Source organism: Haliotis rubra, unplaced genomic scaffold, assembly GCF_003918875.1.
Source record: "Haliotis rubra isolate DU_JTF1 unplaced genomic scaffold, ASM391887v1 Scf461, whole genome shotgun sequence".
NCBI classification, from domain to species: Eukaryota; Metazoa; Mollusca; class Gastropoda; order Lepetellida; family Haliotidae; genus Haliotis; species Haliotis rubra.
This window is the reverse complement of record NW_025767148.1, coordinates 503,624-531,527: the sequence shown is the minus strand read 5'-3', so window position 1 is coordinate 531,527 and position 27,904 is coordinate 503,624. Positions and strand designations below refer to the sequence as shown.

General features: G+C 41.3%; 1 protein-coding gene and 3 long non-coding RNA genes across 4 annotated transcripts; 1 reads left to right on the top strand and 3 right to left on the bottom strand.

Annotated features, from left to right (window-relative positions):
* The first annotated feature begins 355 nt into the window (after positions 1 to 355).
* Positions 356 to 26,646, top strand: LOC124290314 (FACT complex subunit SSRP1-like). Its single transcript, XM_046727027.1, has 18 exons — positions 356 to 509; positions 2,582 to 2,718; positions 3,859 to 4,044; positions 4,757 to 4,862; positions 5,920 to 6,116; positions 6,969 to 7,063; positions 7,993 to 8,128; positions 9,394 to 9,497; positions 10,098 to 10,226; positions 11,097 to 11,318; positions 16,285 to 16,366; positions 16,581 to 16,707; positions 17,177 to 17,222; positions 17,904 to 18,063; positions 19,069 to 19,257; positions 21,046 to 21,182; positions 22,917 to 23,160; positions 26,097 to 26,646. Exons 2-18 carry the CDS (start codon positions 2,665 to 2,667, stop codon positions 26,169 to 26,171), a joined length of 2,289 nt encoding a protein of 762 aa, XP_046582983.1. The 5' UTR covers positions 356 to 509; positions 2,582 to 2,664; the 3' UTR covers positions 26,172 to 26,646.
* LOC124290315 lies at positions 19,651 to 19,885 on the bottom strand. The gene is made up of 2 exons (XR_006901891.1): positions 19,823 to 19,885; positions 19,651 to 19,741 (listed from the first exon to the last, which is right to left on the bottom strand). It is a non-coding gene; the product is annotated as an uncharacterized LOC124290315 (long non-coding RNA).
* On the bottom strand, positions 20,169 to 20,503 carry LOC124290318. The gene is made up of 2 exons (XR_006901893.1): positions 20,455 to 20,503; positions 20,169 to 20,275 (listed from the first exon to the last, which is right to left on the bottom strand). It is a non-coding gene; the product is annotated as an uncharacterized LOC124290318 (long non-coding RNA).
* On the bottom strand, positions 20,593 to 21,031 carry LOC124290316. Its single transcript, XR_006901892.1, has 2 exons — positions 20,840 to 21,031; positions 20,593 to 20,683 (listed from the first exon to the last, which is right to left on the bottom strand). It is a non-coding gene; the product is annotated as an uncharacterized LOC124290316 (long non-coding RNA).
* Positions 26,647 to 27,904: the final 1,258 nt, after the last annotated feature.

Genomic DNA, 27,904 nt, shown 5'->3' with positions numbered 1-27,904 from the left:
TAACATACACAGAAAGATGATACGTCAATATTTCTAATAACGCCGTTGCCATATTTTTGGCAAGAGATCGAATACATTTTTGTCATTTTGCCGACTCCTTGCAGAGTGGATGACAGTTACTCCCCTTTACTTATTGTGCACATACAACATTTTTATGTCTTTTATTAATTCTATAAATATCAGCACATATTTTTTAAAAAATGATATATTTACATTTAATTTAAAGCTATCACTTCTTTGACTCCAAGAGGTTGCCAAAACCACAGGGGCTTGTAACGCTAAAAACTGCCATCAAGGCATATACTATCACTGACGGGGTCTTAGTACTGATGTCGTGTTAGATGAACGTCGCTGTGAGGAGCAACAACACATAGCGCCATCTGTTTCCTTCGAAAAACGTGCTTGGATCATCAAAACAGGACAAAAAGAAGATTGTAGCACTTTGTACGGGGGACATTTTAAAGGAGGTTACAGGGAACATAAACCATGTAAATATACACATATTACAGGTAATATTGTTTTGTTGGTTATGAGAAAAGTTTGGAAACGTTACACGTTTTCTCAACTTCGTATGATTTCCCGCCATGTTCTCTGTGAATGAGGCTCATTCAACAGAAATATAAGTTACCGCAATTGCTTGTTTTATAGTTATTGCGACATAATTTAATATGTGTGATGATGTTAAGATGTTGTCTAAATTGGGTCTCGACGGAATTTAATCTTTTTATCTCGTATCATGTGACTGTCTGTTGTGGGTTGTTTACCCCGAATGTATTGACATTGTGACCTGTGCCGACGATATGGGTATGCCATGGTGCATTTTTATGATTTAAGAAAGGTACCTGGTTTAAGTTCTATAGTACCTTTGCCGACAGACCTAACATCACAGATTAAGAGATGCCCCTAGGTTTGCTTTTTTTGTTTTATGTATTTATGCTGAAGGGGTCGTTGTCGGCACTACAGATGATGTCAGATATATACAGAAACGTAACCTGGCCAAACTCAGAATACAGAAACGTACCCTAGGTCGATTCAATTCCCACTGTGTTGTATTCTTGATCGGAACTGTCATACTGTTGTATTATATACATTTGATTGCGTTATATAAGTAATGGGAATACACAGTAACGGGAATGCACACAGCAATTAGTTGAACTGGAACAACTGTATATGGTGTCAGTTTTAGATTGCAGAATATGGACTCTTCCTCCATTTAGGGTACCGGGTACGTTTCAGTATTTTGACTTTGTTTAGGGTACATTTCTGTATACAAGAACGTACCTGTGACGCGACCCCTTCAGCTGTAATCACTGTCGCTGAAGGGGTCGTTGTTGGCACTGGTACTACAGACATGTACCCCAGGTACGTTTCTGTATACAGAAACATACCCTAACCCAAATCTGTATACAGAAACATACACTAGGACGGGTTCATTCTTCTTTGTGCCGCTTTCTTGATTGGAACTGTCATACTGTTGTATTAGATACATTTCCAGGCGTGGAAATAACTTTAAAATTGATAGTGTACTCCGTTACTGTGGCACATGTAAAATCACTAGCCCTGATAAGTTTTCCACTATGCCGGACGATTTTCTGGTTGAATTTTTAAATAAGCAACATAATTAACACTGGAAGTCAACTGGACACTGGTACAGCATGATATACAAATTTGCTTGCCCGACAAAAAAGAAACACTGGACTGGGATGTTGGGCAATGAGTTATTTCTACCCCTGATTTCACGGAGTTATATAAGAAATGAGCATTTACGTTGTTTACCGTAACAAATATTTCACGATACACTATACGACTTGCAGTGAAGTTGAACGGGAAAAACTACATACAGTTTCAGTTTTGGGTTTTGGAATATGGTTACGGGAACAAATTATGATTTTGTTTAGGGTACATTTCTGTATACAGAAACATACTATGGGTACATCTCTATAGCACCCATTGCTCAGTCCTAGAACTGAAGCATTGAAGATTCTACAGAGCTCCAGATAAGATTTAGCTCATGTGGGTACTGTACCCACTGTATTTTTGAGTGGGTATTATGAATGTTGAGTGGGTATTTCCGTTACCCACTGCTTTCAAATATGTGCATATTTCAGTCATTTTACTCACCTAAGTGTTATGTCATTGAGTAAGTTTACTAAGCAGGTATGTTCTGCCTTATGTCATACCTAATCAAAACCAACTTAAATATAATCAATGGAAATGATTTCATAAAAAATCACTCACCCTAAACTGACAGTACAACACTAGTCCTATACTAACAGTACAACTTGATAGCAGTCGATGTCTTTTTCATTACGCAAACACTGTTTATAAGTATATTCATACGCATTTGTTTTAAACTTGTTGCGTATCCAACATTTTAAATGCCTAATTGGTACGCAACATTTATTTTTCAATGCGTAATTGGAAATTTTATATTTGATTTTACCCGGATACGCAGCTTATCTGGGCCTCTGAGTCTACATCAAACAGAAGTGTTTTTGTCTTTTCGAGATCGTACAAACAGATGGGAATTTCTGTTTAGAGGGGTCTCATGAGGATTGCCATTTTGGTGTTTTGTTTGCAGGCAGTGAAGGCTGGAGCTGATCCTGTTCATCCAGAAGCATAATTTGTTAGCAGTTGGAACAGTGTGACATTTCTGCCCTCAACATGAGTGATATTCAAGAATACCCAGATGTTGTCCAGGAATTCAGGGGACATCTTGTAAGTCACCAGGGCAGCAGGGCTCCAGATATGTGTTTAAGCCCTAAGCCATTATTTACCTGTGTTAACATTGAGTAATACTGGGTATTTGATTGTATTTTAAGGGAATTTAAAACATTATTACTTATGTGGAGTACATTTGATAGCTCTGATCGTTACCCTACTCAAGGGGGGCGGAGTGGTAGCTTAATGGATAAAGCATCTCCTCGTCACCCTGAAGACCTGGGTTTGATTCCCCACATAGGTGCAATGTGTGAAGCCCATTTCTGGTATCCCCTGCCATGATATTGCTGGAATATTGCTAAAGCCATACTCACGCACTACGCTGCTCAAGTGCTGTACTCCCAGATTACTAAACAATTTTGACAGATTATCACATAGATTTGATAGACTGGTTATGCTTGGTTGTGTCCGATGACAAAATTGGCTTGAAGGAAACCTGTGTTAAATAATGACTCCAAATTTGATTTTAAAATATTTCAGTTGGTATTCAAGCATCAGCATGTTTCTGTCCGTGTTACTCATGAAGAAATTCAGTGAACTTGCTCAAAGCAGGCTTAAGCCAAACCAACCCACTTACTCACTCTTACTTTGACCGCCTCCGTGGTGTAGTGGTTAGAGCGTCCGCCCGGAGAGCGGAAGGTCGCAGGTTCGATCCCCGACCGTGTCATACCAAAAGACGTTAAAATATGGTACTTTTGGTCCCTGCCTGGCTCTCAGTATTAATGGGTACAACAAGGACTGGTCGGCTCGGAGTCAGTATAATGTGTCTGAGTGGGGTATTCATGCGTCACTGTGGCATGGTATCTCAGTGGGCTAGCACTATAAAACCATCTTTAAGTCTGGGCTAGTACAAGCAGCTGCACATACACATACACGCATGCACGTCGTCATATGAGTGAAATATTCTCAAGCACGACGTTAAACCCAATTTCACCTCACCTGACCTCACTCTTACTTTAGATATGAGTTTCGATAGCCTAGTGGTTGAAGCGTTATCTTGTCACGCAAAACCTGTGTTCGATTCTCCACTACAATGTGTGAAGCCCATTCCTGGTGTCACTGCCCTATTATTGCTGAATATTACTTAAAGCGATGTAAAACTAAAACTCACTCACTATCTTTGACTGAATGTTTCAGAACCCTGGTCGTCTAAAACTGCAGAGTAACAGTGTCATCTTCAAGAACACCAAGACCGGTAAGGTGGACCAGTACCAGAGCAGTGACATCACCAAGGCAGAGTGGCTGAAGCGTGCTCGAGGTTATTGTCTGAAGATCAAGCTTAACAATGATACAATCCACAGATATGATGGCTTCAAAGAAACGGTGAGTTTCATCTTTGCATAGAGGGCAGTGAATACTGTCATAATTGATCATTGCCACATTCCTGCTGTCAGCATATATACATCGCCAGTTTAAAGATTTCAATTGTGCCCCCTGTTTTAATTCATGGTTAGAGAAGGGCAGATTAAGGGATAGAGTTGTAAGGCACCATTTCTTGTTTGATTGCGTGTCATTGGACTCTATGCTCATAATATCAATCACTGGATTCAGTGGATCGTTCAAGACACTAATATTTATATGTAAGTATAATATTGTTCAGTGTGATGTTTTCAAACAAACTCATAAACATGTTTCTACAACTAGTATCCAGTATATTGATGTTGATGCTTTCAGTCCCATCAATGACATATTGCCACAAGAGTTGTGCAAGGTGAAGGTCATGCTCAAGGGGAGATTATCTATCTTCATGATGATTTCATTAAGTTTCATCGAACATGTAGCTGAAACAGTTGTATGGAGAGATAGCAACCATTACCTTGCTGTCATAATAGATTTTGCATAAGTACACGATTTGTCATATTTTTCATGCGTAAAATATCATAATGAGCAAATGGTTGATGGACCAGTGACTGGGCTTTGAAGAAACAACTATGTTGTTAATGACGACAGTATGAAAAATATCACAGTATCTAGTGATTGTAAGGAATCTTGATTGTCATTCATCAAAACTTTAAACATTATCTTATTTTGGTAGGATTTCGAGAAGCTGTCTGGTTTTGTGTCCAACTTCTATAATACGTCATTGGAGAAGGTGGATGTCTCATTGAAAGGCTGGAACTATGGCATAGCCCGTTTTCTAGGTACGATTTTATATATTTATGTTTTATATTTTATAATGCCACACTAAGCAGTATTATAGCTATATGGCTGCCATCAGTAAATAATCAAGCCTGGACAATTCGGTGACCAATAGCATGAACATCAATCAACGCAATTGGAATACAATGGCTTGTCCCAGATCCCATTAGTCGTCTCTTACAACAAGCATGGATTGCTGATAGGGCTGTAATAATGCTATTGGTGGATTGCAGTTGTTGAGTCTCCGATTGCAATTAATCGATGGTAGAAACGAAAACTATTGATGCATCGATAGTATGTGTGACTAACGGTAGTTCTGTAATTGACTTCCGTTGATAAATGCGCAGCGCAAAATACAGGAAGTACCAGATTCGTTCACTTTGATTTAGAATTATCCGCCCCTGTTACCTTTTAAACAAACTTGATTAAAAGAGACTGCAACTAATTCAGCTTGTTTTTAGTTCATATGAACCATACATTCATTTGGGAAATGACTTCAAATCAGACAATTCAAGGAGAGAAAAACTATTGCAATAATAGTGCAATAGTTGGTCGCAATAGACTATCACTATCGCAATAGTTGTTTCACCCTCAGTTCTAACCAGGATCTTCATGGGTCTCGGTGGGACATGATGCAAAAAGTGTACATTGTCGCTTTATTGAATCTGATCATGTGCATGATGTATGTGAGTCTATAGACGTCTATATGGGCTGAGTGCCTTTCTGTATCATATTGTTTGTTTGCTGTTCAACGCCGCACTCAGCAATATTCCAGCAATATGGTGGCTGTTTGAAAATTATCGAGTCTGGACCAGACAGTCAAGTGAACAACAGCATGAGCATCGATGTACGCAATTGAGATCTCAAGGCATTGCCTTGATGTATGTAGTGTGAAAATAGTTCCAACTTGATGTCCTCATTTGCATATTTAACGGTTTCTGATTCCAAATTTATTGGATTCAGTGTCAGATTGGTAACCCATGCCTTTTAACAATAAACCTTTTTCTCAAAGAGATCAAAGATTGTTGGTATAAATGTGGAATATGAATATACTTTCAGGTAACGCCTTGACGTTTGAAGTGGACAAGTCCATGTCATTTGAGGTCCCACTGACAAACGTATCGCACTCAACAACGGCGAAGAATGAGGTGACTTTGGAATTTCACTTGAATGACGACGCAGCCGTCTCGCTTACAGAGATGCGATTCCACATACCTGCTGACGCCAACCGGGACTCCGAGAATGATCCTGTACAGGTATTCTGGGGCAGTGGGGTAGTCCAGTGGTTAAAGCTTTGCTCGTCACGCCGAAGGTCCGGGTTCGATTTCCTACATCACAATGAGTGAAGCCTATTTCTGGTGTTCCCTGCCATGATATTGCTAAAAGTGGCATAAAACTTAACTAACTCAGTATCCAGCATGTCAGACCAAATCCAGAACGTTTTCCAACATTAGAAGATCTAGGCTGGTCCATCAAGACTTACAATTAATGGCTTTGTCCTGCCAATGTATTCATTTCTCACGGACCATCTTTAAATGTCAAACGATGTATTGTAACTTGGGCCTGTAGCCTGATTACTGAAAATTTAGTGAAATAAAACTATTGCACCAGTCTCAGGGACCTGAAATTTTTGTACTTTGAAACACTTGTAATTTCTCATTCACAGACAGGCCTGTATGGTTGAGTGAGTTTGCGAATATGGTTTTACGCCATTTTTAGCAATATTCCAGCAACTACAAGATGAGAACCCACGATGATAACAAAATACTGTTCAAAGTGGTTGCATGCATTTGAAACCTACTGACTCACCCACTTCATTAATTTTCAATAAAAATGTACATCTCTGAAGTTATGGTACTGCCATTAGACTTGCAGAGTTCATAACATTGTGATGTCATCAAGTACATGACGTCATAGCATTGTCAGGGGTACATCTACTGTCAGGCGATATCTGGAGAGATATCGTTTGATCTCACACCAAGCGATATCTCCTGTGGAACACAGTTTTGGATGATAAAACAAAATAATGTTCAAAGTGGTTGTATGCAAAGGCTGACTCATATCGATCTCCTGCAACAGTTGTAGTTATACGCAGGTGTTGTTTCCAGGAGTTCTACAAGAATGTGATGGAGAGTGCGGACATCATCCAGGCAACTGGAGAATCCATTGTCACCCTACAAGAAATCCAGTGTCTTACACCAAGGTGAGAAGGCTGTAGTATATGAAGCAGAAAACCAGTATATGAACCCAGACAAGCTGCTCGCCATGAGGACCCAGAACCATAAACAGTTGTGGGTCCTGATCAGAATGTGTAGGCCCTTTGTTTTAGCTACAATATAAGTACTTCCCAGCAAATAAAACGTGTGACAACTAACAAACTGAGTTAAAGAATGCTTAACGGGACACGGATATGTCAGCAGACAGAATCCCAGTTATTGGGGATGGAAAAGCTGTCGGCCATAAGGACCTGCAGAAAACAAAAGCTGTGGGTCCAAGTGGTTTCAGTCAGCTTTGGACCAAAGTACCAATGTTAATGTCTATCGCTGATCTGAAGGTGTCCATTTATGATTAGGTTACAACAGTAACATTTCCAGGGTAAAAATGTCCACCTGGAGAGCAGGTCAATGGCTTGATTTCTGTCATAAGACATTAAGGGGGGTGGGCTAGCGTAGTGGTTAAAGCGTTCGTTCGTCATGCCGAAGACCCGGGTTCGATTCCCCACATGGGTACAATATCTGAAGCCCATTTCTGGTGTCCCCCGCCGTGATATAGCTGGAATATTGCTAAAAGCGGCGTAAAACTAAACTCACTCACTCACTCATAAGACATTATACTATGATGCTTATTGTTACATTCCCTGGCAGTCAGCACAAAGGGAATACAGCAATGACTTGTTAGCTTGAAGGGAGTCAGTTTTCAGTGTCTGAATGGCTTGTACATGTTTAACTGAGGCAAGGTATCTCATGGGCTAGTACATGAACCAGACTAGTACAAGCAGCCATACTCATATGCAAGCTTGGTGCTATATTTCGCCACAGCTGTCAACACTGAATGCCATTTCACCTCAGTTGGTATTTGAGGTAATAAATCAGTTGCTGTACACATGTGAAAATATATGTTTTCTGTTTTCAGAGGTCGTTATGACCTGAAGATGTACCCGACGTTCCTGCAGTTGCATGGTAAAACCTTCGACTACAAGATACCCTACACCACAGTTCTACGTCTCTTCTTGCTCCCTCACAAGGATGGAAGACAGATGTTCTTTGTGGTAAGTAGAAGCACTTAGACTTGCTAGAAGAATACAGGTGCAGCTGATGTAGCAATACTCACATACATGAGGCGGTGGGGTAGCCTAGTGGTTAAAGCGTGCCCTCATCATGTCGTAGACTTTGGTTCAATTCCTCAAATGGGAACAATGTGTGAAGCCTTTTTCTGGTGTCATCCGCCGTGATATTGCTGGAATACTGCTAAAAGCGGTGCAAACCCACTCACTCACTCACTCACTCACTCACTCACTCCTCTAACTCTTTCCAAACTCTAATATTTGTAATCTTGTATATTTGTTTGTTGTTTAATGCCACACTACGAAATATTCCAGCTATATTGCGGCAGTCTGTAAATAATCGTGTCTCAACCAGACAAACCAGTGATCAAGATCATGAGCATCGATCTAGGCAATAGTAGCATGTGTTTTAGTCCCTGTGTGGATTCAATGTTAGAATTGATTCTAATGGGGTATATTCCGTTTTGTATATCTCGCTTTGATAATAAAACACACACACACACACACACACACACACACACCAAATTCTTGGTTGTTTTGGTTAAGTCTTTTTGTCATGTGCACTGATGAGGGAATCTTGTTCTGTTCAGGATTCAGGTATACTGGTGTAGGGGAATAATTTCCTATGGCTGTTGTCAGGGATTCATCTATGCCTGCCCACAGCCCAATATCTTCTTCGTAATCATCCATAAGTTTATTGGATGTTGATTGGGTCACAATGCATGTTGGCCCGTGAAGATCTTCAGTAACCCATGCGTGTCGTTAGAGGCGACTTACGGGAACGGGTGGTCAGGCTCGCTGACTTGGTTGACACATGTCATCATATCCCAACTGCATAGATCGATGCTTGTGGTGTTGATCACTGGATTGTCTTGTTAAGACTCGATTATTTACAGACTGCGGCCATATAGCTTGAATATTGCTGGATGTGGCATAAAACTTAAGTCACTCACTCACAATGTATGTTTCACAGACGTGTTATGTACAGGCAGCTTGTAGCGAAGAGATTCAGTTTCTTTAACCACATGTATCAGTTGCTAAATTCTAAATTTCATGATGAATTTCAACTTGCCACTGATGAAAGATTTGCCTTCAAGAAGAAAAGATTCATTACTTTAAAGAAGGTATGCTATTTTCCAAACACCGTTACTATCCAAGGCACTTATTATATCCCTCATGTGTATTGTGTATGTGCATGTGATAAATATTATAGTTGATTGAGATTGTGTGTATATGGTTGTATGTTACAGGTGAGCCTCGACCCGCCCATCAAACAGGGACAGACACGTTACCACTTCCTTATTCTTCTCTTCAACAAGGATGATGAAATGACGGCCGAACTGAACCTAACAGAGTAGGTGTTACTGGTTTAATGTCTGCTGTTTCATTATCCCCCGCCGCGTGTGAAGCGGGGGATATAGTATTTGGCTCCGTCCGTACGTATGAATTGGAATATCTTAAGAACCATTCACTAGACTCTTTTCATATTTGGTACCTAGGTTCATCACAGTATAAGGAAGGTCCAAGTTAGGTATGGTGACCTTGACCTTCATTTCAAGGTCACAAGGGAACTTTAACGTTTTACCTGCATGTTAATCTATCCGAAGAACCGTTCACTGGATTTTCTTCATATTCAATACCAAACTATCTAGAGAAGGTGCAGGGCCCTTTCGATTTTGGTGACCTTCACGTAATTTTCAAGGTCATGGGGACACTTTGAAGATTTCAGCATGTAAACCTGCATGTTAAGCTATCTCAAGAACTGTTTACTGAATTTTCTTAATGCCAGTTCGCTGACTTGGTTGACACATGTGCTCATGCTGTTGATCACTGGATTGTCTGGTCCAGACTCGATTATTTACGGACCGCCGCCATATAGCTGGAATATTGCTGAGTGCGGCTTTAAACTAAACTCACTCACTCACTATTTTATTATTGATTAATTTACTTCCAGTGAGGACATTGAGAAGAAGTATGATGGCAAACTGACAAGGGAGATGTCTGGACCAGATTATGAAGTGGTCAGCAAAATATTCAAGGCCATCACAACAAGCAAGATCACTGTACCAGGAGGCTTTGTTGGGTACGAAATTACGGCATGTCAAAATAACCATGAACCAGTTGGAGCACACAAAGTCTCCGTCAGATATAACCCATGAAGATCTGTGTTAGAATTGGTCTTCAACAACCCATACTAATCAGAAGAGATCGGGTGGTCAGGCTCACTGACTTGGTTGACACATGTCATCGTAACCCAACTGCGTAGATCAATGCTTATGCTGTTGATCCCAAGATTGTCTGGCCCAGACTTGACTATTTACAGACCGCTACTATTTACAGTTTGTTTGGCTCAAAAGCGGACCGATGAATTGCAATCTAACTCGAAAACTAATAAACATAACATACTCAATGAAACGCTGATCATAATCAAAACATCATACCAACTCTGTGAGGTTTTTGCAGAATTTATGTCCTAAAAATAATAAAGTTGTTTAACAAACTATCATTAAAATATTGACACAGTTCACTGTTTGTTACGAGGGAGGAGTGCAGAGAAAGGGACAGCCAGGTGTTCGAGAAGCACGTTCACAGACAAAGTTATTTATTCATTAACCTGTGCTGTGCCGTCTCCATCCGTTCTCGAACACCTGTTTTGATTATGATCAGTGTTTCATTGAGTATGTTATGTTTATTAGTTTTCGAGTTAGATTGCAATTCATCGGTCCGCTTTTGAGCCAAACGGACTGTAGATGGAATATTGCTGAGTGCTACATTAAACAGCCATCCAACCACTCAGATATAACCAGTTTCAACTTGAATATCCTACTTCTGCGATTACTGGCATCTGTTTTGAAATGTGTGCATTTTTGTTTTGATTTGGAGCAGATGGCTTAAAGAAATTTGATCTTCCATCTTATCTCTAATTAACACTAAAACCTGTTTGTATTTGCAGCCATTCTGGAACTCAAGCAATCGGCTGCTCCTACAAGGCAGCCACAGGGCTGTTGTACCCGCTGGAGAGGGGCTTCATCTTCGTCCACAAACCTCCCATTCACATCAGGTTCGATGAGATTGCTGCGGTCAATTTTGCTCGAAGTTCCGGCAATACAAGGTCATTTGACTTTGATGTGGAGTCCAAGTCCGGAACAGTCTACAACTTTGTCGGTCTTGAAAAGTGAGTAGTTCTAACTTGCATTGATAATTAACTTATTTATGAGACGTATGTCTCCTTGCTTGTATTGCTAAGTTTTTCGGTACTGGGTGACTGGTGTTTGATTCCTGATTGCTTCATACCATATTTAATAGTTCTGGTTGTTGTCCACAATATGCAGATCCATTATTGGAGGTGAGTAATCTGTCTATAGTAGTTTTGGGAATTGGTTAAAGTCTCATAATTGATGATTGCTTCATTACAACCGATGAATCATCGAAAATAATTGGTTAGTGTTATTTATGAAATTTGTTAATGCACACAAAAAATAAGGAACAAACATGTAGTTCTTTGGGGGGTTGGCAAAATTTCAAATCTTTAAAGGATGACAAGTATGTCATAAATTTGTTGGAGTCTTGAAGATAAATTCAATCACGACTTGGAACGAGTTTGTAGTGCTTATGAAATGTAACAGACAAAACCAGATTTGTGAAATATTTTGTTAATGAAAACAAATGTTCCAGAATTGTTTGTGTTCGATTATGAGAAAACATGATCGATTGCTTGGTCGTTTAGTCACTGCGACCAATCTTCGATTATTTCAATAAATCGGACCACCACTAGTCTATAGTCGATTATAATCATAAACCCCTCCTCAAAACTGATGTGGGCAATAGCAGGACACAATCATAACATTGTGCAAATGAAACAGGCACTGATTAATACCATGATCAAGATGACAGAGGATACTTCCTGTTTAGACGCACGCGAGTATGTTGTTTACAGTGCAGTTTTATGTCTTGAGTTAACAAACATTACTATAACAAACACTTTCTAAATTTAAATTGGATCTTACGCTTTTTGTGAATATCGATTATTCGTCCGAGTTGATCAATAATCGCTGACAGAAGTGTGATTATTTTTCCTTATCCTGACTCATGCTAATTATGCTTGTCTCCTTCCTCTTGCGAGAATGATAGTGGAACACTTGAAATCCCTTGAAGTTCCCTTTAAAAAAGCCGACGTAAAATCACATGAACGGTAATATTTGTCACTCTCCCCTTCTTCGCCCTTGAGGATGGTTGTGAGAGCACCTGAGTCCCTATACGGCACATATCCTTTTAAATTTTCGGACCTTACATCAAAATTATTGCTGTATACAGTTTTTAGGATTATATTCTACATTACGGTTTGAAATTTGATCTAAATTTTCCATTGTTTGACATGTGTTTTCTTCATGTTTACATTTGATGAAAACTTGTATTCGTTGTAGGTACCGAGTGTTTGCGGCTGACCCTCATTTATTATGTCCTAATTGCACTGTTTCATGTTCTTTCAGCTCTCGCTGTAAGTATTGTGTTAATTTAAATTCGGTTGAATTTAATAATTACCTTTTTTCCCATCCATAAACGTGCTAAGGACTGGGTACGTAGGTATTCACAAGCCATGTCTAAATCGAGTGATTGCGCTGATAACCATGTGTTAACCACAGCTGCGGATATTCATAATTCTAGTGAATTGCTGAATGTTTCAAAGAAGCAGATGTTTATGATGATCCACCCATCCTCATACCTGAAGTCACCATCGCCAGTAAGAAGACGAAGCCTGCTTCTACAGCTACATCGGCATTGGTATCAGCGCAGACTTTGACAGTAGACCTACTATCAACGCAGACATCGGGTACCAGAGATAGCAGCAGCGTCAACTCTTCACAAGTGTAGCGAGCCTTTGATGACGTCTCTTCAGTATCAGATGCATCATCCCTGCAGCAGTCTCTTCAGACAACGCAGAACTTCAACCCGGGACTGTTCATGCAACAGTTTGCAGACCAGATGATGTCGATGATGGAACGTTGCTTCGCTCAAGAGAAGGCTGCTATGAAGACCGCTACAACGTCTACTAGCCTGCGTGAAGGCTCTACAGTCTCCCCACCACATCTGGATGAAGAGGGAAGCCTGCGCAAAGGCTCTTGGACACGACGGTCTTCCCAATCTGAAGTAGACACCCCAGAGAGTGCTGCTAAGAAGTGTTCACGCAGGAAGGAATCAAGGCGTTCGTCGTACAGACATCGTAGATATGAGTCGTCATCTCCATCGGACTCTGACGCTGGAAGCTACGTCCAGGAATCCACCTTCGCGAAGGCCTAGAGAATTACCTCAAACCTCCAGGAAGTATTCAAGATCACATCGGGATCGATCGCCTGCGCAAAGCTCATCTTATAGATCATCCTATAGAGACTGAAGTCATCGTGCATCCTTAGAGCGAGAGATGTCTAAATCAGAGGATGAAGGTGAAGGCATATTCTCCGATACGGAAATTAACTCCTGGATCGCCAATGGCTTGGACTTGTCATCACTTTCTAAGGACACAGATGAGGTGTTTACCTACAAGATGTCCAAAGATGATTTCGACACACTGACCTTTCCACCGACCAACCCGATCTCTCAAGTACCAGACAACCTCAAGACACCTTTTGATAAAGCCACCAAGTCGCAGAGTCAGCACATCCCGACATTCAACGCCAGGAATTCCCTCTACATAGGGTGGAACCCTTCCTGAAGGCTTCAGAGGTTGATGATGACTACAAGATTATCACCGACTCCCGTCAAAGAACTTACAAGATTGAGGATAAGAAGTTAGCGCAGCTGGATACAACCACCAGACGTACTTTCTTCGGATTAGCCAGATCGAGGGCTGTCAACAAAACACTCATCTCGAAGTTCAAGAATTCCTCGTCCGAAGAAGACCGGATGATATACTCCGCTCTACTTATGCAGAAGAGCTTGCCTGAAGACTAGAGGGTACTCCGCCAGAGCAGCGAAAGCAGTAACACTAGCTCTATGCAGATCAACTCGCAACTTGTACAAGTGGCAGAGATTTGAACAATATGCAAAGAGGAAAGGCTTTACAGCGGTGAAAGCAACACATCTTCAAGTGGCGGAATACTTATGTCATCTACGACAAACGAGACACTTAAAAGGTTCAACACTCTCCACTTACTTAGCTGCCCTCAGTACAGTTTTCACCATGTCAAGCTGACCAAAGTACCAGAGATTCTGGCACTACTACGCTCGTTTAAGTTGGAAGACCAACAAAAGAAATTTAAGGCTCCTGCCTGGGATCTCAACATGTTTTACAACATCTCCCCACAGATGCTTACGAGCCTCTAGAACGGACATCCTTTGAACTACTAACTCAGAAAATGCTGTTCCTGATCGCCCTAGCAACAGCTGCAAGGATGTCAGAAATACATGCTCTGGACTTTGAACGAACACTATTTGAATCAGGACATCGTGACATCGTACATCTTGGACTGAGATGGGATTTTATCGCCAAGAACCAACTGCCTGGTCAGCCTGACAGACAGTTCCACATCCCAGCACTATCTACAGTCCGTGGGCCACAGGATACGCAGGATCTATCATTATGCCCAGTCAGAGCACTTAAAGTCTACTTACAAAGAACTAAAACAAGGAGACGAAAATTCAAGCACCTATTCATCCCCTTATCCACTGAGACGCCCACGGAAGTCTCTCGGACAACGATATCGATCTGGATGAGAGCCGTTATACTAAGGGCCTATAAAGCAGCGGGACTTGAGCCTCCACAAGCCTCCAATCCACATGAAGTCAGAGCCTTGGCGTCTACACTTGCTCTGCATGGAAACTGCTCGATTACAACAATAATGGAGGGCTGCTTTTGGTGTTTGCCAACCACTACCTCAGAGACATTGTCACTGAAGACGTCTCAGGCATTCACCAGTTTGGGCCACTTGTTGTTGCACAACAACTAACGGTTCCACAAGGGCGCTGAGTAAATCTCACCCCTTTTATCACGTGACTTGTGAATGGCAATGGCTATAAGTCCATGCACACATCTAGGACAGACTAGCATGAGTGATAGACCCTGTACTTGTATAGGACATACTCGTACATGAAGAAGGGTCGCATCTCCACTTGATGCGCGCATCAAGAGATGGAGTTGCAATAGATAACTAATGGAATATTAGTATATCTAAAATCCACACGAAGATGTCAGGAAGAAATCTGACAAGTTGTGGTCCCCCCAGACTCACCAGAGATAAGTTGAAAGAACCTTCACCAGTGCCGTCATAAGTTCCCAAGGGGGGTAGTACAGGGCGTAAAGACGACAACCAGTGAATCCAGAAGTGGCTTGACCCACCACCGATGTTGCGAATATTGATTCTGTAAAAAGCATAATTAGCATGAGTCAGGATAAGGTGAAAATATGTAATTTTGACGGATTCTGACTAAAACATGATATTTTATACTTATCTGACTAAAATTGTGATTTTATACTTATCCTGACTCATGAGGTTAGCCCTCCCAACCTCCCTTCTTATAGCACTCTGGATTTCCCTGTTAATCCAGGTGTCGGGCTTACATATGGAGAGAGTGACAAATATGGCCGATCATGTGACCATTTGGGCACCAAAGGGAGGAAAGGGACGCTACTCTTGGGTGAGTGATTTTATGTCCGCTTTTTTAAAGGGAACTTCAAGGGATTTCAAGTGTTCCACTATCATTCGCAAGAGGAAGGAGACAAGCATAATTAGCATGAGTCAGGATAAGTATAAAATATCAATTTTAGTCAGAAAATTACATTTTCGATTGATCGATTGCTCCAGCACTATTGATAACGATCATTGTTGTTGTGTGCTTAGCTCTTGGGGAAATGGGGTAGCCTAGTGGTTAAAGCGTTTGCTTGTCACGCCGAAGACCAGGGTTCAATTCCCCACGTGGGTACAATGTTTGAAGCCCATGAAGTCTCCCGAAAGCGGCATAAAACTAAACTCAGTCAGTCAGTGCTTGGCTCTAAGCTGTTAAACAAGTCCTGACTAGAACAAGAAGCCTTACATGTGCAAATGCGTTATGTAAGTGAAATTTTGTGGAGCAGAACATTAAACCCTCTTTCATCTTGTGTGTCTGCAGTGTTGTGGATTGTTCCTCATGACTCCATGTTTTTATAGAGATGAGTACGGGAAGCTCTATGACTTTGTTGCTCAGAAGAAACTGAGAGTCAAGAACATCGGTGGAAAGGGGAAAAAACGAGTAAGTTGAGATCAAATTAAGTTTTCAATTCTTTTTAAGTATTCCAAAGATAAGTAGGGCTAAAGAACTTTTTCTTCTCTACTCAGCATATTCTTAGGACCAGTATATCCATCTTTAGTCATCTTTAGTCAGGAGTTGTAATGAGCAAATCTTAATTGGGAAAGATCCTACGAACCCAACCTTCGTGTGTGAGACTTATTGTTCGTGTTTCCAGACCCAGGACGATGATGACTGGGGCAGTGGTGATGAGGGTGGCGAACACGATGCCTACCTGGAGCGTATGAAGGAGGAAGGCAAGAATCGCCAGGTGGACGACGAGGATGACGACAGTGACAGCTCAGGTGAGAGAGTCAGGGACCAACCTTTTAAACAGATTGCATTGCACAGGTTAATGCCATAACAAGTTTTAAGCAAGTCTTTTATTAAGATGGTAAATGTTTCACATGAAGTTTTCTTGTATAGATTTATGGGAACAGGTGGTCCAGTGGTTACGATAACAACATTCACAGAGTTGTGTCCCTTTGGTATGCCAGAAACCTTTCATCATTGGCTGAATTCCTGGTTGTGTAGAGAATGTTTCTAGATTTTCAGCAACATACTCCTACATGTTGGGTGGCAGGGGGTATCCTACTGATTAAAGCGTTTGCTTATCACGCCGAAGACCTGGGTTCGAATCCCCACATGGGTACAATGTGTAAAACCCTTTCCTGGTGTCTCCTGCCGTGATATTGCAAGAAGCGGCATAAAACTGACAATACTGTTTGAAATGGTGATAAGGAGATATTTGACTTTGTGATTGTTTTTCTTCAGATGAGTCCTACAATCCTGGAGGAAGTGGAAGTGAGGTGGCTGAAGAGTGAGTATCTCACAACTAACCAGGGTCAGGTTTCACAAAGCAATGACAACACTGTTATAAGACTGTGATAAAATATGGGACTTAGTGCCGCCATTTTGATCTAGTTGCCTTGGGAAACTTGAGTCATACTCTTAGCTGACATTTTGTACTTGTGGTTTCAGTCAGCTCTGATACAGGTATGATATAGCTAGAATGGGGAAGGTGAAGGGAGAAGCAGGGTGGAAAGTGGTTAAAAGCGAGTTTTCTTGTCATGCCAAAGATACAAGTTTGATTCCCCACACAGGTACAATGTATGAAGTCGATTTCTCAACAAGAAAATGGCGGTATAGTGGAAAAATTATCAGGGCAAGTATTGCTGGAATATTGCCACTGAAAGTGGCATAGAATTTTAAATTTCCACTCACTCACACACACGCAAAATGCTTTCTGATAATAATCTCAAAGTGACCCAAGAATAATGTGTATGGTGTGTGTAAATTGAAACTTGTTCATCAGAATAATTTATGTAAGCTATTATTGTTAGTGCAATTTTCATTTTAATTATGGCTAGCAATTCTTGCAAATGACAATGTTTCTGAATAATCTTTTAGCGCGCCCTACTAGTCACTGATCGTAGAAAGTTTCTAGAAGATGTATATGTTTTGTTTGTGGAGAATGCACTTGGCTCATTTGTGTCTGTAGGTATGACAGCAACCCGCCGACGTCGTCGACGTCAGACTCGGACTATTCAGCCGGCTCCGCAGGGAGTGGAGGAGACTCAGAAGCTGAAGCAAGGAGGGAGAAGAAGAAGGAGAAGAGAGAAAAGAAGGAGAAGAAGAAGTCCAAGTCTGCTAAGACAGTTGTAAGTATGCGCTTTTGCTTCAGGTTGATTGTCACTATGTTGCAATTTATTCCGTGCAGTTTGTGGCTTTCATTCCCAGTTTGCTCCAGTTATCTTTCTAAGTTGAAGATCCGGGTTAGAATTGATCTTCAGCAACTCATGCTTGTCGTAAGAGGCGACTAACAGGATCAGGTTGACACATATCGTACATCCCAATTGTGTAGATCGATACTCACGCTGTTGGTCGCTGGATTGTCTGGTTCAGACTCGATTATTTAAAGGCTGACGCCGTATAACTTGAATATTTCTGAGTCGGGCATTGACCCGTGAAGATCAGGGATAGAATAGGTCTTCAGCAACCCATGTGCTTGCCATAAAAGGCGACTATGCTTGTTGTAAGAGGCGACTAACGGGATCGGGTGGTCAGTTTCGCTGACTTGGTTGACACATGTCATCGGTTCCCAAATGCGCAGATCGATGCTCATGCTGTTGATCACTGGATTGTCTGGTCCAGACTCGATTATTTACAGACCGCCGCCATATAGCTGGGATATTGCGGAGTGTGGCGTAAAACTAAACTCACTCACTCACTCACTGAGTCGGGCATTACACAACAACCAACCAAATCTAAGTTGGTCAGCACCATATCTGTACTGACTATTTCCACCAAAGGAGTGAAGATGTTAGACCTTATAATTTCAGGCTTCCTTCCCAAATTAAGGGCGGTTTGGTTGCCTAGTGGTTTAAGCATCGCTCATCATGCCAAAGGCTTGGATTAGATTCCCTACATGGGTACAATGTGTGAAGCCCATTTCTGGTGTCCACTGCCATGGTATTGCTGGAATATTGCTGAAAGCGGCATAAAACCATACTCACACAGTCACCCCAACATTTAACTTGCAAGCTGAGGATAACCATCCTTCCTCATGTAGGGAACTATATGTTATGTTGAAGCTTAAAGGGAGGTCACTCTTAGGTAGACCTGATGTGAGCACTCAGACTCAACATTTATCTTTCTGTCTGCAGAAGGAAGGAAGAAGGAAGAGAAGGAGCAAGAAGGACAGGGACCCCAACAGGCCTAAACGGGCTCAGTCAGCATATTTCTTGTGGCTCAACGAAAGCAGAGAAAGCATCAAAACAGAATTCCCAGGACTGTCCATCACAGAATTGTCAAAGAAGGCTGGTGAGATGTGGAGGGACATGACAGACAAATCTGTAAGTTAGCCTGTTTTTGTACTGATCCCTCCTAGTCCCTTGTCACAAATCCGATAGAATACCTTTACATACTGGCCCATCCTAGTGCAAGAATTGGTGTATATTGAACCTTCTTAGTCCCTGACACAAGTCTGATAGAATACCTTTACATACTGACGCCTCCTAGTCCCCGACACAAGTCTGATAGAATACCTTTACATACTGGTCCCCGACACGTCGCCTTTACCTAGTCTAGTCCCCGACACAAGTCTGATAGAATACCTTTACATACTGAGTCCTAGTCCCCGACAAGTCTGATAGAATACCTTTACATACTGACAAGCGATAGAATCCTAGTCCCGACAAGTCTGATAGAATACCTTTTACATAACGTCTGATGAGAATACCTTTACATACTGACGCCTCCTAGTCCCCGACACAAGTCTGATAGAATACCTTTACATACTGACGCCTCCTAGTCCCCGACACAAGTCTGATAGAATACCTTTACATACTGGCCCATCCTAGTGCAAGAATTGGTGTATATTGAACCTTCTTAGTCCCTGACACAAGTCTGATAGAATACCTTTACATACTGACGCCTCCTAGTCCCCGACACAAGTCTGATAGAATACCTTTACATACTGACTCCTAGTCCCCGACACAAGTCTGATAGAATACCTTTTACATACTGACGCCTCCTAGTCCCCGACACAGTCTGATAGAATACCTTTACATACTGACGCCTCCTAGTCCCCGACACAAGTCTGATAGAATACCTTTACATACTGACGCCTCCTAGTCCCCGACACAAGTCTGATAGAATACCTTTACATACTGACGCCTCCTAGTCCCCGACACAAGTCTGATAGAATACCTTTACATACTGGCCTCCTAGTACCCGACACAAGTCCTGATAGAATACCTTTACATACTGACGCCTCCTAGTCCCCGACACAAGTCTGATAGAATACCTTTACATACTGACGCCTCCTAGTCCCCGACACAAGTCTGATAGAATACCTTTACATACTGACGCCTCCTAGTCCCCGACACAAGTCTGATAGAATACTTTTACATACTGACACCTCCTAGTCCCCGACACAAGTCTGATAGAATACCTTTACATACTGACGCCTCCTAGTGCAAGAATTGGTGTATATTGAACCTTTTTAGTCCTTGACACAAGTCTGATAGAATACCTTTACATACTGACACCTCCTAGTCCCCGACACAAGTCTGATAGAATACCTTTACATACTGACGCCTCCTAGTCCCCGACACAAGTCTGATAGAATACCTTTACATACTGACGCTTCCTAGTCCCCGACACAAGTCTGATAGAATACCTTTACATACTGACACCTCCTAGTCCCCGACACAAGTCTGATAGAATACCTTTACATACTGACGCCTCCTAGTCCCCGACACAAGTCTGATAGAATACCTTTACATACTGACGCCTCCTAGTGCAAGAATTGGTGTATATTGAACCTTTTTAGTCCTTGACACAAGTCTGATAGTGACACCCCTGACACAAGTCTGATAGAATACCTTTACATACTGGCCCGTCCTAGTCCCCGACACAAGTCTGATAGAATACCTTTACATACTGACGCCTCCTAGTCCCCGACACAAGTCTGATAGAATACTTTTACATACTGACGCCTCCTAGTCCCCGACACGTCTGATAATATACGTCTTAATAGTCTGATGGAATAGATGTGTGTTGAACCCTCATAGATCCAAACCAAGCCTGTTAAAATATCTCAACACTGACCCCTCAGAGAGTGTGTTTGTGTGCTGTAGAAGTGGGAGGCGTTGGCGGAGGAGGCGAAGAAGGAGTACCAGGCTGCCATGGAAGAGTACAAGAAACAGAAGGAAGAAGAACCCAGTGGTGACGATGATGACGATGACGAAGAGGGAGGTAGAGGAAGTCCAAAGAAGTAAGAAATTTTAGCCAATCCATCAAATTGAATGGGATTGTGACCTGTGTGAGTGAGTTTAGTTTTCCGCCACACTCGGCAATATTCCAGCTATATGGCGACAGTGTGTAAATAATCAAGTCTGGACCACACAATCCAGTGATCGACAGCATGAGCATCGATCTACTCAATTGGGATACGATGACATGTCAAGCAAGTCACTGAGCCTGACCACCCGATCCTGTTAGTCGCCTCTGACGACAATCATGGGTTACTGAAGGCCAATTCTAACCCGGATCTTCGTGGGTGATGACCTACAGACCTCCATGGGGATTGGGGATTATCGTTGTGCAGCAATATACGATAGTCATAAGACTTTAGGGATCAGACTGTCAGTCTTGGTGATTTGGTTAATTTCATGTCAACACACCTTTGGACATTCATCATAGCACATTCTGTATTGTTAGACTTTATCATTTGTAATTTTTAGGTAACTGTTATGATTTACAATTGTTGGATAAAACTTTAACAACCAAACAAACTACCCATTACATGCAATTTCAGCAGAACATCATAACTGTCTCCTATACTCATCAACTTAGAATTATTATACCCTTCCACGAAGTTTGAGGTTTGAGCACCGTCTGTCTGTCCTTCAGTCTGAGATGATGGGGACAGATTTTCTCAAAAACTGTTATAGATAGGGAAACCAAATTTGATATGTGTTTTCAGGATATGAATGCCTTGATGGAGTTCAAAACAGAAACCGTGTTACGATTCTTTACAGATTTATGGTTCTTGTCATGCATGTCTTGACTTAGTGCACGGTATCTCCAATGGGGACAGATTTTCTCAGAGACCGTTATAGATAGGGAAACCAAATGTGGTATGTGTTTCTAGGACATGAATGTTGTGGTGGAGTTTGAAAATGGAAAACGTGTTATACTTCTTTACAGAGTTATGGCCCTTGTCATGCGTTTCTTGACTTTATGCACAGTATCCCCAATCGGAACAGATTTTCTCAGTAACTGTTATTGATAGTGAAACCAAATGTGGCATGTGTTTTCAGTAGTGTTGGGATTTGGTTAAAATCTCATAATTGATGATTGGTTCATTACTACCGATCTATCATTGAAAATAATTGGTTAGCGTCATTTATGAAATTTGTTGATCATATAAATATAAGGGAAAAGTTTTTAGTTCTTTTGGGTTTTTTGGCAAAATTTCAAATCTTTAAAGGATGACTAGTGTGTTAGGAACATACATTTCTTGGAATCTTTAAGATAAATTCAATCATGACTTGAAATGAGCTTGCAGTGCTTACAAAATGTAACAAACAAAACCAACCATGTGAAAAATAATGTTAATGAAAACAAGTGTTCCAGAATTGTTTGTGTTCGATTATGAGAAATTATGATCGATTGCTTGGTCATTTAGTCTTGCGACCAGTCTTTGATTATTTCAATTAATCGGACCACCACTAGTTTTCAGGACATGAATGTGATGATGAGGATGAAAACCAGTAACCATAGGAACAGAACACTGTGGCAGGGGATGTTGATGACCATGTCTTCTGGTTGGACATGTGTTTACCATGTTGACAGCAGTAATTTATCATGACAATGTACAGGACCACATTGGTGTCAAAATTAAATATATGAGAGTTTTGACTATTATTCTGACTGAATACATAACCGCATCCAATACATATCAACTTGGAGTGTTCACTTGTAGAGATCGATATTCATCTTTCAGGGAGAAAAAGGAAAAGGTGAGCCCCAGCCCGAAGAAGCAGACTGAGTCTCGAGCCGGTGCAGGAAGTGACTACAAGAGCAAGGAGTTCATCTCTAGCTCCTCCAGTTCCGACGAGGACAAGCCTCTCAAGAAGAAGGCCAAGAAGGAGGGCCGCAAGGAGAAGCGAGCGGTGAGCTCCCCCAAGGGGAGGAAAAGCAAGCGAGGAGCAAAGAGGAACTCAGGGAGTGAGAGCGAGGAAGCAGAGGTGAGAGAGACAGATTGACTTTGTCATCCTCATTGTCGTAATGGGGCGACCATGCAGCTGAGTGGTTTAAGCTCATCCTCACATGGGTAGCCTAGTGGTTAAAGACCTGGGTTCGATTCCCCAATGTGTGAAGCCCATTTCTGGTGTGCCCCATCGTGATATTGCTGGATTATTGCTAAAAGTTGCATAAAACCTCACTCACTCATTCACTCTGGTGTCTCCTGCTGTGATATTGCTGGAATATTGCTAAAAGTGATGTAAATCCATACTCACTCACTCACTCACTCATCCTCAGATCTGATGGAAAAGGGTGACCTTGCCTTCTGCCTCGTCCCAATTATATTTGATTTCTTCTTGACAATTCAAGAACAAAAGAACATTCTGTCTACCAAATGAAAAAAAAATACTGCCTAATTTTATGTGAAAAACATAAGCTACTGTTGCATTGTGCATTATTTGCTCTTCAGTTTCTAAGATTGTTTTGGGCGTGGGGAAAGAGGTTATGGGTGTCCCAGTTATATGACATGCCACAATAAGCTGTGCAGATACAATAAGCTGTGCAGAGTTGTCTCTCTTTGGTACGACATAAACCTAATCCGATCTCTGCAACCCAATGTGTAACCTATTTGTTACCCTGTGCTCTTGGGTTTCACCGAGTGGTAAATGTCTGAGACATGCATCACTTCATGCTTTGTTCACATATACTGATACTGTCACATAACTGGAACACTGCTTAACCCATTCAACCCCGCAGGCCGCTTAAGCGGCCACAACGTTATGAGTCCCCAGACACCGGAGGCCGCTTAAGCGGCCAGACAGTAGTCACGTCAAAATGAGACATAATTTTAGGAACTTACCTGACTTATGATTCATATATTAAATCCATCACATTTCACAATGTCTGGAAACACTTATTAAATTTCAACTGATCATATATTATCGGCAGAATTAAAATTATAAACTATTTTTCGCAATGTAATTGAAAACAACGATTCTCGTACACATGCTTCGGCAGCGGGTCCACAATAACATTGTCAAAGAGCAAAGTAACGATGTTTCGAGGAAATTATTAAATAAATTGAATAAACTAATGAATAAAATCAACAACAGCATTCATAAAAGTTGTACATATAAAATTACTATTTCCATCTTTTTGTGAGATCATGTAATGCAAGTCAAGTCACTGACAAGTGACATCTCTCGCTCTCGCCTCAATCTTCAGCTTTCCGGACCACGATGTTTAATGTGAAAATATATGCATGAAGCATTTTGTCACAGGTCATAACCTAGCACGAACATCCAATAAGTCCCATAATTTACGATATGCAGCGATTTCTTGCTTAATATGTTCAGAATAGCATTATTTTACCCAAAACTTTCGTCTAAATCTAAAAAGTTTTCGTTTACGAGGACGGTATCCATTGCCGTAATATGATTGGCTACCTTAGGTCACGCGTGTCTGATTTTGACCAATCACGACCCTTATAGCAGATTGTAGCGAAAAAGCGCCATTAGAAACCAATTTTATCCAATAAAATCGCTTCTTACAACTGTGAAAATACTCGGCAAGGGTTCAGTGATGTTGTTGATGTTCAGAGCTTTAAGCGATACCCAGCATCAAACGATTAAGCCTCCCATGTTATTCATAAGAAGCTTCGAAAACGGAGGTATTTTCCGTTGTTATGTCATGTTACCGGCGGAAAGCCACAGATATCGGGAAATAGGCGACCATACATATTATTTAAGAAATCTTTTATAATAATTTTCTGATGACGTAAAATGAAAATATAAAAGAAAAAGGCACGGGCTTGTTATGACATGTCACAAATGGAAAAAAATCGCCATAGTTTTTGCTTCTTTCGTGATTTATCTGGACGTTATAAATGTAAGCTTGCATTTTCATTCAAAAATAATTTTATTTAAGTTGTAGTTGTATTATTTGAATAATATTATAAAAATAAACTTCATATTTATCAACAGTAGGATTAGATCTTTTAAATGGTGTATGGGATGTAGTAGCAATAACGTTTTACAAGCTTATAATTTCCTTCATAAACATAGGCTTCATCTATGACCTCAGAGTCTCTGGGAACTTCGGTGTCATGGCAGTAAATGCCTCTGGTTGACTGGTGTTGAAAGAGTTAAGGTGGAGTTTACCGGTGAAGATCTAGGTAGAATTGGTCTTCAGCTTGTCGTAAGAGGCGTCTAACGGGATCTGGTGGTCAGCGCCGCTGACTTGGTGACACATGTCATCGTATCCCAGTTGTGTAGATGCTCATGATGTTGATGACTGGATTGTCTGGTCCACACCGTATACAGTGGAAGCTGTCTAAACCAGCACACGACGGGACTGAATAAATAATCCGGTTTTGACAGCGTGCCGGAATGTAGAGCTGACATGGTTACCTACGACTAGAACTAAACCAGTTTTATCACTCTCATATGCATTGTTGTATAAGGTGGTTCTCTCAACTCACTAATTACATGTACACCCATACTGAACTAAGATTAAATTATCTTTGTCGACAACCATGTAGTTTCAACACAAGATTACTGACTCCTTGCCATGCGCCGGATTAGACAGCGCTGGTTACTGTATAAACACATATTCGGGCGGCTCATTTCATGCCGAGATCCAGAATTGACAGCTGCCGGATTGCAGAGCTTTTAAATGATGATAAATGTACTAGCCATGGATGGGACTGAGATTTTATGCCGATGTTGACATCTTGCCGGATTGGACAGCTGCCGGTTTTGACAGCTTCCACTGTATAGCAATATGGGTGGAATATTGCTGAGTGAGGCATTAAACAACAAACAACATAAAAAAACAAAACAAGGTGGAGTTAACCAAACTCACTCCCTCGCCCACTCTCACCGACTGTTGATTCAAGACTTGTTAATTATGTATGCTCATGAGTGTTTGATTGTTTCAGCTGCCGGAAGACGAGGAGATCCTCAGTTCGCCCACAGCATCTGAAGCTTCAGGTTCCGAGTCCGACTCCGACTGAGACAAGGACAGACTGAACGCACCTGCCCAAGACTATCATATTAACCCTGTGTCTGAGCAATGCTTCTTTCAACAAGCTTCAGGTTCCGAGTTCGACTCAGACTGAGGCCTCTGTGTTCTGATCATGAGCTGTGAATGTTAACTCTTGCAGCCTTGACAAGAGGCTACATGTTCCACGTACCCAAGCATCTGTATATAACAACACATTGTGAATCCATCACCAGGACCTGCGACAGCCAAAATCTAGTTCATGCTATCAAATGTTGTTTTAGTGCTGCATGTCGTTCCTGTGAGACTACGTGCCGGATTTCTTGTAAATGATACAAACAAGATCATTTTGTTAACATACTCAAATTCATTGTCATTCATATTAAGAAGATTTGATCAAATGTCTTCTCGTTCCCTGTATACTGGAGTTTGTAAATATTCATGCTGAATGTGCTGTCAAGTGATGTAAATAAATGTGTGCCTTCTTACAAGTGTCCTGTCCTCCATGATAATCCATGTTCGAATTGGTCCAGAGCAACTCATGCTTGCATCCCATGAAGGTGGTCTCCAGCAACCCATTCTTGTCATAAAAGGTGACTAACGGGATCAGGTGGTCAGCTTCGCTGACTCATGTCATGGTATCCCAATTGCGTAGATTGATGCTCATGATGTTGATCACTGGATTGCTTTGTCCAGATTCAATTACTCGCAGGCCGCCGACATAAGCTGGAATATTGCTGAATGAGGCGTTTAACAACAAACCAACAACCAACCTGTCTGCCTGATTAACAACACGAAACACACTAGCATTCTTTGGAGGGGCTAAACCATTAGATAAAGAGATATGTAATAAATTATCAATGTTTATGTAGCATTTAGTAATGGAAAGTGTAAACACTGAAAAGGTTTCTGGGCACTATCTGAAGGATAAAACTTGGTGCTCAGAGTTATGTTAAAAATGCAAAACCAACAGATGGGAAACCATGAGGGCTTTTCCTGATCTTGATGTTGTGAATTTGCAACCGAAACCTTGGGATGAACCCTTTATCTGAGGAATGAACTGTCTAAATGAAAAACATATCCGAAAGAATAAAAACTGGGAGGAAAAATGTAATGTGTCGCAATAGGAATTTAATAAAAGTGTGTGAGAAATGAAGAGAAAAGATGTGAAGCATACACACAGAAGCCATGACATAAAATACTAACGCACTTTATATACCTAACAATAATATGGACCATTCTGCACATGCAATACTGGCTGTCGGCATATGTCCATATTGACCACACGGGCCGAAAATCCATATCGTCCGCAGAGCGCGACTGCTAAACTGGTACGGAATGAATACACGCAAACGCTCGAAACCTTCAATAGACTGAGCCTAGTCTATTTTAGAGTTACGTCCCTTGCGTCGTCTGCTCGAGTTGCTGTCCAAGAAATGGTGGAAGTCTGAGTTCTAATCTTGGCGACGATGTTTTGGCTGCTCTTGCCGACAGAATCATGGCGTATTTGACTGTTTCAATATTTACATGTGGTATATGATGAAAAGGTCATGATATGACAGATCCCCTTTCGTCAGTCATATCACTCTCGACTATTATACCATACGGCTTTGTGGGAAAACTGGGTTAAGTGCTTATTATGACGTGAGGTTTATAAAAGTTACAATGTAATTGTTACAATTCAATTATCAAAACTCAGCAGGCTACCACCTCATAAGTTACTATGGGAAGAGGACCGCCTCCGTG